This window comes from Lissotriton helveticus, chromosome 3_1 (genome assembly GCF_964261635.1).
Source record: "Lissotriton helveticus chromosome 3_1, aLisHel1.1, whole genome shotgun sequence".
Taxonomy (NCBI): Eukaryota; Metazoa; Chordata; class Amphibia; order Caudata; family Salamandridae; genus Lissotriton; species Lissotriton helveticus.
In genome coordinates, this window is record NC_136061.1 from 1,049,307,316 (window position 1) to 1,049,320,666 (window position 13,351).

At 42.2% G+C, this 13,351-nt stretch overlaps 1 protein-coding gene across 1 annotated transcript in view; it reads right to left on the reverse strand.

Moving 5' to 3' along the window:
* Nucleotides 1–3,299: 3,299 nt before the first annotated feature.
* The window catches only part of LOC144823260 (uncharacterized), a 277,122-nt gene continuing 267,070 nt past the window's right edge, over nucleotides 3,300–13,351 (reverse strand). The window contains exons 36-37 of the mRNA XM_078681614.1: nucleotides 7,204–7,392; nucleotides 3,300–3,861 (exon numbers count right to left, since the gene is read on the reverse strand). Of these exons, the coding sequence (XP_078537740.1) occupies nucleotides 3,854–3,861; nucleotides 7,204–7,392 (197 nt within the window). The 3' untranslated portion in view covers nucleotides 3,300–3,853. The remainder of the gene's footprint in view (nucleotides 3,862–7,203; nucleotides 7,393–13,351) is intronic.

Consider the following 13,351-nt stretch of genomic DNA (forward strand, 5'->3'; position numbering starts at 1 on the left):
AAATGCACTTCCAGACAAACGCAAAAAAATATATAACACACTCTCCCTCTGATCCAATGAACTGGGAAGGTAAATTGCACATAGGTACACAAACGGGCAAGGTTATCTCCGCCTCTATGTCCTTAATAGAATAACATTCTTCTGAATATGATATAACATTTGTGATTATGTAGTCAGTGTCATACCAAACACCTTATATGGGAGAGGAGCCGCATGTTTTGAAAGAGTGCATACGATACACAATCCTCCTCATAGCTTTGTGCTGCAAAGTCAAAGCAAATAAGCAAATCTTAAATCAGAGTGTGGCTTCTTGTAAAGACCCTCCAGAATTTTGTGATTTGCAAAAATGTAAGTTGAGATGTCATGAGTGATGTCACTGAGAATGTTATGAGTGATGCAATATGTGAGATCAAAAGTGGTGCATTGTGGGGGCATAAGGTATAGTTAGCCCAGCTAACTATAACTGCTGAATTTCACTGGTTTTGTATGAGTAAAATCTGAGCCTAACTATAACGTGTGTGTAACCTTTGTTTTTTTCAGTGAATTTTCCAAGTATAAAAAAAATTCTATTTCCCAACTATAAAGTCCCGGTAACCTTTTTCTCTGTGAATTTCTAAGGCTTTTTTTAATGTTGTTTTCTAACTATTCAGAAAAGTAGTAGTAGTAGTTAGAAAACGATTCAAAAAGGGGGGGTGGTGATGGACAGAGTATCTGAATTAAGCAGAACACTCCTACCCAGTCAAAAGATCAGGGCTTGATCCATCACCGTTTTTTAGCTCACTGCACCATCCCAGTTCAGAACCTGGCTACATGCAAATTAGTCTGTCCCTGGCCCAGTGCATCATGGGAACAGGGCAGACCAAACTACCAAGCCAATTCTTTACTGGAAAGGAAACAAGCTTCCGGGGACCGGTTTCTGGCATTGCAGCCGTCTTCGGCCCGGCTTGCTTGAATCCTGATGGTGCAGTGAGCAAGGGACTCACATCTGAGCATACCCTTCCACACTTGTGGTGGCCAAAACGATTCAAAAAGGGGGGTGGTGATGGACAGAGTATCTGAATTAAGCAGAACACTCCTACCCAGTCAAAAGATCAGGGCTTGATCCATCACCGTTTTTTAGCTCACTGCACCATCCCAGTTCAGAACCTGGCTACATGCAAATTAGTCTGTCCCTGGCCCAGTGCATCATGGGAACAGGGCAGACCAAACTACCAAGCCAATTGTTTACTGGAAAGGAAACAAGCTTCCGGGGACCGGTTTCTGGCATTACAGCCGTCTTCGGCCCGGCTTGCTTGAATCCTGATGGTGCAGTGAGCAAGGGACTCACATCTGAGCATACCCTTCCACACTTCTGGTGGCCAAAACGATTCAAAAAGGGTGGTGGTGATGGACAGAGTATCTGAATTAAGCAGAGAACTCCTACCCAGTCAAAAGATCAGGGCTTGATCCATCACCGTTTTTTAGCTCACTGCACCATCCCAGTTCAGAACCTGGCTACATGGAAATTAGTCTGTCCCTGGCCCAGTGCATCATGGGAACAGGGCAGACCAAACTACCAAGCCAATTCTTTACTGGAAAGGAAACAAGCTTCCGGGGACTGGTTTCTGGCATTACAGCCGTCTTCGGCCCGGCTTGCTTGAATACTGATGGTGCAGTGAGCAAGGGACTCACATCTGAGCATACCCTTCCACACTTGTGGTGGCCAAAATGATTCAAAAAGGGGGGTGGTGATGGACAGACTATCTGAATTAAGCAGAACGGTGATGGATCAAGCCCTGATCTTTTGACTGGGTAGGAGTGTTCTGCTTAATTCAGATACTCTGTCCATCACCACCCCCCCTTTTTGAATCGTTTTCTAACTATAACGTCTCTTTAACCTTTGTTTTTTAAGTGAATTTCTAAGGTTTTTAATTTTGTACCCCATAACTAAAATCTGTAATCTTTTAGAGAAAGTCTGTGAGTAAGTGCATGAGTGTCTCAGTGGCTGAGTGAGGGAGTGTGTGAGTATCTCAACAGAGTGGATGTGTGTGTCTTTATGGTCTGGGAGTGGCTGCATAAGTGACTTACGGGGTGTGTAAGTGCCTGATTGGGTCTGTGAGGGGGTGCATGAGTGAGTGGATCCATGAGTGTCTCATGGGTCTGTGAGTAGGTGTGAGAGTGGCTGAATGGGTTTGCGAGTGACTCCATGAATGTCTGTGTCAGTCTACGAATGAGGGCATGAGTGTCTCAGTGCATTTGTGAATTGGTGCATTAGTCTCTGAGTGGGTGCGCGAATGCCTGAGTGTGTCTGTGAGAAGTTGTGAGTCTCTGAGTGGGCCTGTGAGTGGGTGAGTGAGTCCATGAGCCTCTGAATGGGTGCATGTGTCCGATACTGAGGACTAATCCTTTAAGTAAATGCCCTAATGAAGCCAGAATCAGCGTGTGTTGCTTTGAAAATTGCATAGGAAATATTTTGGGTCAATTATGTGTATGTTTACATGTTTACTAAATTCTGTGTAGCAATTAGGGTTAAATACAATTTCCAGTGCTTAATTGTTGCTGGTAAAACTTACCGGCACCTATTTTTGGGCACTTAATTTTCCTCATCTGACATTTCGCAGGAGTAAGATAGGGAAAAATGCACACAGGGGAAAGAAAATGAAAGATGGAAAAACCATCACAAAGGGAGAAAGTAGGAACCTGCAAGAGTGAGATAAAAGGGTTCGTATTGTCTGGCAGTTGATTAAAGAGGCAGGCTGTGGATTCAGATTATGCAGCCTGGGTATTCAGTGTACTCTTGCCCGCAGCGGGCTGCAGAGCATAGCTTTGGGCACCGGCACTTATCCTTTCACAAATTAAGCACTGATCATAGCATACTTGTGTTTGCTTGTGCATTCACGTCTTGAATTTTAGGAAGCAATTAAACCAGGTACAAACCAAACGTATTTTAATACATCGAAAGAAAGCAGTATACAATAGAATTTATATAAAAAAAACTACATACATCATATACAGTATTGCAGATACACAGTCGTGCAATATAAAGTAATGCATTTCCAAAAGACTGATGGAAATGCTTGCTGTCATCATGGTGCGGTGTCGAATCCAAGTAACCTGACGCATATAAATTAGACAAGCAACACAAACTTTCATTGGGAGATAAGGCATCACAATTCTGTATTGTTTGACCACATTCTCTAACTATGATTGAATGGGGAGGAATTTCCGAAAAAGGAAAAAATCTGGCATATTCTGCTACTGTGCCAAAAGCTGGTGGAATTAAACTACCTGGAAATGTCTCTACCATCATGGCACCCTGACCATTTGATGCACCGGTACCAAAAGTTAATTAGGATACCTTCACTTTGTTTTTTAATTGAAATCAGATTGTTTCAAGGTCCGGGGGAAAAACAGTGCAGTGAAGGAATTCACTAAGGAGAGGATTTACAATGGGGAATAACATATTTATGTCCCTAAGAGCATTACTCACCTCTATTAACAGTGCTATTCTTCGGTTAACAGCTAAATGCACATTTTTGTTGAGCACTGAGTAGAGATTTAAAGTCACATCCCTTGCTAGACCATGCAAGTGAGGAGTCTCAATTACATCTTTACAAGAGGTATCCATAGTCATATTTGTTTTTCTCTCTCAATTCTCCGCCCCCCTTCCGAAGGACAGTTTACACATATCAAAGTTGAGATATTAAACCCTGAGAAGTGTTTATTCACAAAGTAAGGCATAATGTACAGTTTTCAGTTAAGTACCCCTATATACAGTAACATCATATGCAAAGCACACACTGTTTAAAATCCTTCAATTTTGCAAAACAAATTAAAGGGCTCCTCCTGTGTTCAAAGTACTGTCGAATCCTCATCAGTTATCTGTAGAGAAAATATCAGAGAGTTACCAATTTCATTATGGAAAAACAGACTTTCTATAGTATTACACCAGTAGTAACTAGGGAATGGCTACTGCAGATAAGAATCAGCTATCAAGAAAAGTGTTAGGAAGATTTGAATTGGGCATGACGAGAAGATTCGATCATCTGGCTACAGTGAACAGGGTTTTAGTAGACAGGAAGTGGTGGCACTCAGCTAGTATTTACGTAAGATATTAGATTGGACACAAATTTGATATGGTGCTGACAGGGAAGCGGAGACCCTCAAAACCCCTTAATCTGTGCAGGAGAACCCACACACAAGTACCAATAGCACCGGACCTGCGCTTTCCTACAATATAGCAAAACACAATGTGCATATTGTTCAAAAGCAAAAGCAAATAATCCAACGATGAAGTCTTTGTCTTCTTTCTTTAATTGGTCATCAAGCACAACACACAGCCAGCAGACACGTGTTTCATCAGAGAAACAGTGTTCTACGACTCTTCAGGGCTCTGTGGCTGAGTTCAAGATCAGTGGAATCCCAAAGCCGGTGATAATTCCAACCTGGTAAGGGTATATTAGGTCTGGGGGGAACAGCAGTAAATCCAAAATTCAGGGTAACATAGTAGTATATCCAAATTCAAGTGCGATCTAATAGTTGGAGAGTGTAGGTCCTGACGCCAGTACAAGTCAAAGACGGGAATCCTCTCAATCGTCACTATTACGTGTAGAGGATAACTTCAGCAAATGATCAACCCCGGTTGTGCACGTGTACGTGCAACCCAATATTTTTACTCCGAAGAAGTTCAGGCGTCTTGCTGTCAGCGATTCTAACCGGGAGTGGCTTTACTGCTGTTCCACTCAGACCTAATATAAGATTCGATCATCTGTTTTATATCTGTTTTGGGATATTTTATTTGCTATTATTTTATGCTATCCGTATGATGATTACAGTTTTAGATAACCAAATGTTCAAATGTCTTCTCTTGGGAGAGTGTTTCGAATGACCGATTCATTTCTTGGGTGCTTACCTGGAAGCTTGATTTGAGGGCATTACATTTACTATGGGGATCGAGGGATTATGATAAGTATGGGTTCTCACTGTCATGAGCAAAGGAGAGCTACAGGAGAGAGGCATTGATGGATAACTTCTTTGCATATTTCTTTTGATTTTTCTGTGTATATGGAGCCACTGTAGAAATTCACATTTTAAGCATACATAGTGTTTAATGTCGATCATAATATGTATTGATAGTTTATATATAAAGAATTGTACCATATTAGAAAGAAATGTTACCAACACATTGAGCTTTGTATGTTTGCCAGTAAATATCGTAGATAGATTTTAATACATTCATTTATTTTGGTATATTTTTGGTATACATACAGCTCTCATACTTGGGGGCTAGCGGCACTGGTATAGCCGTTGTTTGCGATACCCAGCTCAACACTACTCTTTTGTCAGCGTCAGGAGGATGAAAAGTTTGGCCAGCCTCACAGAAAAGCCAAACTGCAAGTGGTGAGCAGAATTCTGCACAGCGCACACTGAACCTTTTCAGCTGCACAATATATCTGGAAGAAACCTGGGATTTGAGTGCACACACTTTTATCCTCCTGATTGGCAAGAGAGAAAGCGAAACTGAATCCTAAAATGATGATATAAAGGGCTAGTGCAATTAGGAGCCAAAGGGAAGACACAATCATTCTCCACCAGTGAAAGAGCGAAGCTAACTACTAACCCCTCCTCTACAGGGCAGCAGTAGATCAACAGAGTGGTAAAAGTGTACAGTAATTGGGCTACCATACAATGTTATCTTTCGTGGTGACTGTAGCAGAATTACAACTGTGCTTTGTGGTAACCACGTTACTGGTTACCTCAAGGGAGAGGATTGATGATATTGATAATAGAGAGAACACGTTACTGTGAGTTATTCCTCATGCATTTTATAGGAAGCACTGATATTGTGTAGTAGCGTATTTACTGCTGCTTGGTATTACTGCTGTATTTGTAAGACTTAGTAAGTACAAAAGGAGTGTGTAGAAAGAAATTGTTGTACGAACTGGAGCAAATTAACCTTGAAAGCAATAGGCCAAGAAGCTTGACCTGTGCATGCTTCAGCTTAGTAATTATTTATCAGACTGCACTTCCTTAGTAGTGTCAATCTATAATTGTTTCAAGGTTCAGGTTTTGATCTTTTTTAATTGTAAAGATAATGTCGAACATTCTAATGAGGTCATCAGATGGTGGGTCGTTTCATTCACTTGCTAACTGGGAAGTTAGGAATAGTTCACGGTAAAACATTTTTTTGATTACCTTTGTTTATTAAATGCATGTATTTCTTTGAAGTTTTTTTGTTAAAAAAATATTAATTATTAAATAAGTAAAGTAAATGAAAACATCAATAACTAGGGTGCAGTAGGGCCAATGTCCTCAGATTTGTGTGCCACAGTCCCACTCTTCCTGCTGTACTAATGACCGCCACACCCTCACAGAAATGTTTACTTCCACACACCAGCAGGTTGGCGGCTGCAAACATAGGCTTAATTTGAGGTCTTAGACTTGATGTGTGGAGAATTCTGTACATGTGATGTTAGAAGGCATCTGCGCCCGACAGGGTTTTCTGACAACGCAGCAACTCAAAACAAGGTAACATTAATATTGTCCCCCAAACTAGAATCTGCGCGCCAACACATTGTGTCAAGATTACTGGTAACACAATGCAAAGCTCATTCCGGATAAATACGATGTTCCCTACTATATATTTTGGTGTATATGAAATAGAATCTGCATCTCAAAGTACGACAAGATATGGGAAAATGTGGTCAAAGGAGAGACAATTTTTATTTTTTGCTGTATAATTAGTCAGTCACATTTTTTTTTGGGGGGGGGGAGGGATATTACAGTATTTGGGGATCACCCCGTCTCCTTAGTTTGTAGCTTTCTTGTTTTATTTATTATCAGCTCAAAAAAGTGCAGAAGGTAAAGCAAAAGGCTTGTTTGTCCTCGGCTAAGAGATTACATGCGTGTGTCCAAGGCACACTTCACTACCCTCATTTACATCTACTTTTTGTGACAGTCTGAGAGACGCCCTAATCCCTGTGAGGTACTGACGAAAAATGTTAGTTCTTTTTATTCACGGGAGTCAAAAGTGACGCCGTTTCCTTTGGTGATGGCTAGATTTGATTAGTACTTTGATAAGAAAAAAGAGTGTAACAGTTTTGAAACTTAACAGTGGCTTTTCCCTGGGTATTTTAACTAGGATGCAACATTTTAGGGAGGAAAGCTTGGGAAATATCTAGGACAGGAATACAAGGGAATGTATGTAATGTATAAAAGCCTTACCTCCTGCAAACAGCACACACGTCTTTTTACATTCGTCTTCTGTATCAAAGCGATTCGCGTTTCCATTGCATCCACCGTACCAAAACTGCGCACACGCATTGGCCTGCTTGTCATAGTACCATTTAATTATGTACGTCCGGCACGGCCCCTGGTCTAACGTTAGCAGACAGCGTGGGTCGTGGGCAGACACTGAAAAGAAAATGACAACACTTAGCATAGAGTGTGCAAGACAACAAATAAACAGGGAGACCCGAGCCAGAACCTGGCCACAGGACTATATATAGCATGCTGGAAGTTTTCAATTTAGTACGTCAAATTATATCACTGAATTGACAGTCACCTGTTAAATGTAAAAGTGATAGTTTTTAAACATGAACTTAGAAACATTCATGCACCCCCCCTCCCCCCATGCTCAGCCGGGCAAAAAATTCCATTAGTGAACTAGGAGGCAAGTCAGTTGTCATGTGTACCCTATATGTGGCCTAGATTCGTATATATGGAGCAACGTTATAGCCTATTAAATCAAACACAAATGTCGGGAACTGTTGCGGTTTGGAACCGACCGACCATAGGTCGGCGGTTCCGACCTCAGGATTAGGATGCGACCGCCCATAGGGCGATCGCAAGCATCAATTTTTCAATGGAAGCTTGTGCGGGGGAGGGAAAAGGTCCGCAGCACAAGCTTCCATTGAAAAATGGATGTTTGTGAACATCCCAGCAGCGTGTGGTAGTCATTATGCGGTCTCCTGTGTGCATGTATCTCTCTACTGGAAGCTGATGTAACGAGGGACCGGGAAGCTAAACGCGGGACTAAGAGGGGAGGAGACAGAGAGAGCGGCAGACGATGGAGGGGCCAAGCAGCGATGAGGGAGGCGGTGGGTGGACCAAACAGGCCCCCTCAGAAAATACAAACATGACGCGATAGGGACAAGATTTACAGGGCTCTCTACTGAAACGGCGCTAGGAGCATCAACACTACAAAGAAACACAAGCATTGGCAAAGCTAATAGGTTTTGCCTATGTAACATCTTTTTGCTTTCTTACTCTTAAATATAATTTTTTTATTGCAGTGTATGCTGCTATCTAACTGGGTCTCTCGGTCATTATGAATGAATGACTCTGGTACAGCGCTTATGCTAACCAGGGAAATATGTAAATAAAATGGCAATGCTTTTAAAGATGGTGTTCACAACATAATGTGCTGTTATATCAGTAAGTTTTAGGTAAGTTCTTAAGGCCATATTATGAGTCGTAATAATGTCAGGCACTACAAAAGGCAATTGTTACACTGCAGCTTTTACTCAGAATGGAGCTGGAATGTTGCAGGGCATGTTAGTACAAATAACTAATTATTTGGAAAACTTTAAATAAGGACAAAAACGTTTGTGCATAACTAAATCTCCTGATGATTGCGTTTAAATTCAACACATGCCAAAAATAAATAAAAAAGCTGCTAATAATTAGGCCTGGGCAGTAAATTCCGTTCTGCTTGCGGAATTTGCAGAATTTGCGGAATTTCGCGTTTCGCGGAGAATGTGGAATTGCCAAAAATTCCGCGATCCGCGACTTCGGGGAATTTTTTGCTTGTTCGCGCTTTCAAAATGCATGTTTGCAAGATATTTCCCCAGAGCACGCGTTCACGAACAGGAAAAAAGCATTGCGAATGGGCGGAACAAGCAATTCCGCGTGTTCACGGAACTCTGTGTGCTTGCAGAGATTTTTTACCGTTTCGTGGAGCTATGCCTAGCGCGACTATACAAATTCCACCCACCTGTACTAATAATGTCGTTACTCCATCTACCTTCGAACCTGAGCAGCAAGCCCCTGTAAATCGTAATTTTCCCGCAGTAGTGCATGAGTTATCAGAGACTACAGGAGATTTCTTTCTATAATGGTGGCATGCTAGCCCCTCACAATACAAGCATACAAAACTGAAAACTATTCACTTTGTAAGTGCTCGCATTCCTAACTCTATGGTGAGGCAGCTTTGATTTGCCATAACTATCTGTCTAGACTTGATAGTTATCCCAGTGTCATGGTAATTGATGGAAATGTTTAGAGTGTGCGTGAACCCACCCCTTGGAAGCTCTAAGTGTCTCGCTGTTGTGCAAATTGATAGCTAATCGCCATGATGTACCTGGTTGGTGTTAGAAAGACCAGGTCAAGCCGAAATTATGGGGGAGCCCTCCTTAGGGGAATTGTGTTCAATTCGCAGCAAGCATGGCATTTTATATTTACCAGCATGTGAAGACACGCTTGCAGGAAAAACCTAGTAATTGCATTTTCATAGTGAGTTTTCAAACGGCAGCATGTTACCAGAACAAAGTGAACATGTTCATTGTCAAAGCGTAAGAAAATGGCTATTGATAAAACAACCTTTATTAGAAGAACGCCATGATGCTTTGAAGTGAAGAAGCAAGTAGTAATTGCTGCTACGTGCAAGTTTGCGCAGCCATCGCATGATTTACATTTGCACTAAATTCAAATTTTGGGCTGGCAAAACTGTAGAGCGCAAAAATGATTATGCATAAGATTGGTGTTTTCGCCATGGCTGAAGCAGCGTCTGCTCCCACTATCAACAATACAGGCCCCCTCCCTCCTGCCCCTGCACACACACATACCCTTGTCATCAAAGCAGGTTCGAGTCTTGGCAGGACGACATCCTTTGATTCTAGGCAAATCACTTAATCGCTATGTACCTAAAAATGAATGTGTCTGTGTGTAATGCAACTGGCTCCTCATGTAAAGCACTCAGATACCTTCGGTTCCAGTTCGCACTATATTAAAGTGTAAAATAACAAATTTAAAAAGAGGCAGCTAAGTTTAAACACATGCACTAAGATGGAGTGCAGGGATAAAGGTAAAGGATGTGGTGTAAGGGCTGGAGAGTTGTCTTTGAAGCTGGAGAACCAGGGTTGAGTCTTGTGGGAGGCTCAACATGCACAGCTTCCCGTGGACAAACAAGCACATTAAACAAACAAATAATGTCTTTGCATAAAAAAAATATGTATTCCGAAAAATTAGGGAAGTTCATATGCAGTGTTACAGAAGGGATGTCAAGATTTACAGGGCTGTTTACAGAAATGGAACTAGAGCATCAACATTACAAAGAAACAAAAGGGAACCTTCCCAAAACAGGGGCTGAAAGAAACTAAAAGAATTGTGCGCATACACGAACTGAAAGAGACCCAAGTGAAAGGATACCAGTAATAGGCCCCTTCTCCGTAGGAGGGAGCAAGTGACAAGGAGGGACAAAAACCGCAGATTACTCACATAAAAACAAGCTTTTGGGAAGGACATGCGAAAATAAAAATCAAAAGCAATGGGTGGGCTGAGGAAACACGTAGAAAAGGATCAAAAGCAATGTGTGGGCTGTAAACCCACAGTGGATACAGCATGTCTCGAAGAGACTACCCAGGCAAGATGTAACAAGCATTGGCATAGCCAATAGGTCTCGCCTTTGGAACCTTATAAGTGTTTAGCCATGCAACAGTTGATGTTGCTGCACCAAGGATATTGTGCCGCGTAACTAAATACTTATAAGGTCCCTAAAGCGAGACCTATTGGCTATGCCATTGCTCGTTTTGCTAAGGGGCAAACAAGCAGTTCTGCAAAAAAAAGTGATTGCCACAGACTGGATTTTCCTGTCAAATAGCAGGGATTCTGTCAAAGGCTTTCTTGATGTAAGACTTCCAGTAATTTGCAGACTTCGGCATTGTTTCTTGTTATTGCGTTAAACTTGGCGGCGTTTTTTGAATTTGTTCGCAGTGGTTTTGTAGCGCTTTGTGCGGCACATTGTCACCACCTCACTCACACGCATGGAGTGGTGAAATACACCACTGGGGAGGGAATAAGATATTGAGTGGATAACATTTACACTAATTATATCCATGATTTATGCAGAGTTGTCCTATTCTTGTCCTGGAGGACTGGATCCAGGCCAGATTTTTAAGATGCCAGTTGATAATATGTAGTCCTTCCGTACAGGCTCAATGTATTTAATTGTATTTTATTTGGATATCCTGAAAACTTGCCATAGCTCCTGAGTTGAGTTGATGGACCGTTTATGACACCAACTTTTTGTTGTTAACCTAGCTATTGGCTACCCCTATGGCTTGATTAGTGTAATATCCACAAAACTCATATGCAAGTGGGTTGGGGGGGAATTGGGGCACCATTACCTCCAGAAGAAGGCGCCGCCTTTTATTAAACGCAGGAGTACACATTTGTGTTTGTTTTTGGAGGGTGTTAGCTAGTTTGACAGGATTATGGTTGCCTTTTTTAGGAGCATGAAGAGTCAGCAAGTTTGTAATGAGAAACGGAAGGTACCTAACCAGAAATAACAATTGACAAAGTTGAAAATGTGGGGAGTAAGACAGCAGAAAATTATTTTGATGAAGGAGGGGTGTATTTCTCTTTTTAATAGGATGTGGCTTTTAGGGACCACATGGTTGGAGGTACAAAGGACTGCCAACGTGCATATTTATGAGTTATTAGAGGAGACATTTGTGAGGTCCATGCTGCATCAGCATTGTCTACTTTTTGTTCAATGAGTAAGAATTTATGTCAAGGGTGTTTAAGGATGCATTCACATGTGTGATCATTTTGATTAACACTATGGGCCAGATGTAGGTAAATAGCATTTACCGATTCGAAAATACCGAATTTTACCGATTCGGTATTTTTAAATCGGTAAATGCTATGTAGCAAATCATTCCGTAAAAATTACCGAATCGTTAGGATTTGGTATTTACCGAATCGGTATTTACCGATTCGGTAATTGACATTCATTCCTATGGGCCTGGAGGCCCATTCCCCCCTTTTACCGAATCGGTAAATACCGATTCGGTAAAAGGAGGAAAACATTGAAGGGAGGCAGGGTGTCACTTTGACACCCTGTTGCACCCCTCAATTGTGTATGGGTGCACATGTTGTAGACATGCATGCCCTAAGGGCATGTATGTCTGCAACATGGCACTGAAGCAATTTGCATAAAATAGCTTTTTGTTTTTTTTTTACCACCAACTTGTAGTTGGTGGTAAATAACGAATCCTAATAAGGGATAGGCACTCATTTAAGTGCTCCCTACATTAGGAATTCGGTAATTTACCGAATCGGTATTTAAGAAATGGGTAATTTACCGATTCCTTAAATTACCGATACGGTAAATTACCGAATCCTTAATTTCGGCCCCTAAATCAGAAAAGCCTATTACCGGTCGGTTCAGAAAAGGGGGTAGTGATGAACAGAGTGTCTGAATTAAGCAGACCACTCTTACCCAGTCCAAAGATCAGCGCTTGATCCATCACCGTTATTTAGCTCACTGCCCCATCCCAGCTCAGAACCTGGCTATATGCAAATTAGTCTGTCCCTGGCCCAGTGCATCATGGGAACAGGGCAGACCAAACTACCAAGCCAATTCTTCACCAGAAAGGAGACAAGCTACCGGGGACCGGTTTCTGGCATTTCAGCCTCGTCGGCCCGGCTTGCTTGAATCCTGATGGAGCAGTGAGCAAGGGACTCATGTCTGAGTATACCCTGCCACACCTATAGTGGCCAAAAACGATTCAGAAAAGGGGGTGGTGATGAACAGAGTGTCTGAATTAAGCAGACCACTCTTACCCAGTCCAAAGATCAGGGCTTGATCCATCACCGTTATTTAGCTCACTGCCCCATCCCAGCTCAGAACCTGGCTATATGCAAATTAGTCTGTCCCTGGCCCAGTGCATCATGGGAACAGGGCAGACCAAACTACCAAGCCAATTCTTCACCAGAAAGGAGACAAGCTGGAATGCCAGAAACCGGTCCCCGGAAGCTTGTTTCCTTTCCAGTAAAGAATTGGCTTGGTAGTTTGGTCTGCCCTGTTCCCATGATGCACTGGGCCAGGGACAGACTAATTTGCATGTAGCCAGGTTCTGAACTGGGATGGTGCAGTGAGCTAAAAAACGGTGATGGATCAAGCCCTGATCTTTTGACTGGGTAGGAGTGTTCTGCTTAATTCAGATACTCTGTCCATCACCACCCCCCTTTATGAATCGTTTTGGCCACCACAAGCGTGGAAGGGTATGCTCAGATGTGAGTCCCTTGCTCACTGCACCATCAGGATTCAAGCAAGCCGGGCCGAAGACGGCTGTAATGCCAGAAACCG